The sequence below is a fragment of the Phalaenopsis equestris genome, unplaced genomic scaffold (assembly GCF_001263595.1).
Source record: "Phalaenopsis equestris unplaced genomic scaffold, ASM126359v1 Scaffold230629, whole genome shotgun sequence".
Lineage (NCBI taxonomy): Eukaryota > Viridiplantae > Streptophyta > Magnoliopsida > Asparagales > Orchidaceae > Phalaenopsis > Phalaenopsis equestris.
The window spans coordinates 1-1,061 of record NW_018248599.1 but is presented as its reverse complement, the minus strand read 5'-3'; the positions used below and the strand labels follow the sequence as shown (position 1 = coordinate 1,061).

At 33.6% G+C, this 1,061-nt stretch overlaps 1 protein-coding gene across 1 annotated transcript; it reads right to left on the bottom strand.

Annotated features, from left to right (window-relative positions):
* Window positions 1-5: 5 nt before the first annotated feature.
* On the bottom strand, window positions 6-797 carry LOC110038092 (NADP-dependent alkenal double bond reductase P2-like; the record flags this gene model as incomplete). The annotated part of the gene is made up of 2 exons (XM_020742857.1): window positions 521-797; window positions 6-74 (listed from the first exon to the last, which is right to left on the bottom strand). Coding segments are annotated over exons 1-2 (234 nt in total), but the record flags the coding sequence as incomplete, so codon positions are not given.
* Window positions 798-1,061: the final 264 nt, after the last annotated feature.

The window sequence follows — 1,061 nt, the reverse complement described above, 5'->3', positions numbered from 1 at the left end:
GCGGCATTGAGATCAGACTCTTTCTTGTAGTTGAAAGCCTCGTCAAAGCCTAACTTTCTCTTGAGCAAGTCAACCTAAGCCATGTGCATGTAATTGAGAAATGGCAAAATTAAATGGATTGACACTCGATTCTCATGTATTTATATATCTAAAAATTACAATTTTATAGTTATTTACATGACAATCATATGAAGGGCATAAATAGCATTAGTATTAAACATTAATATCATTGAAGGACTATAATATTACAATAGAATTTAAATATTAAGTTTAGGAGGATTTATATGCATACCACATAATTCCTATGAATTTACATGCATAACATTATAAATTAGATTGTTATATTGATAGGTGTGATTCACTTTTTAAAAATAAGCAATTGTGATATTTTTTATATGATATGAAAATTTCGAGTATCACAAATACTAAAAAACAAAGTTTCGATGTTAGATCAAGAAAGAAAACATAAGTTTGTGCGTGCGCAAGTGCTGGGTGCGTGTGTGATAAAAATTTAACTCACCTTTTCGTCAGAGCCAGCACTACCAACAACATAGCAACCCATCAGCTTAGCGAATTGGCCGACGAGTTGCCCGACGGCTCCTGAGGCGGCTGATACGAAAACACTTTCCCCTTTCTTTGGGGAGCATTTCTCATAAAATCCAACATAAGCTGTGAGCCCGGGCATTCCTACATGCCAAGAGAAAAACTAATTAATATATAGTTAATCTATTACGCAAAGTCAATTTAGTATAAAATTTATATAAATGTTAATTTAGTCTCTTGGACTTTTTTAATATCAGCTTGAATAGTTCTCATGAAAAAAATTTCAAGCCTTTATTAGCATAGTTTGAGGATTAATTAGGTTTTTTTTTCAAAATTAGAACTAAAATGACCACATATCAATAATCACGGAACTATTTTTTTCTTCAAAATGAATGGCCAGAGGTTATTATATGAGCCTCGAATCACCCCTATTGTGTCTAACAATTCGAGTACCACCTCATTAAGCCAAACTCTGTCAGAGAGGATTCGAACCCCCGACCTGAGGGGTCTTATACCGA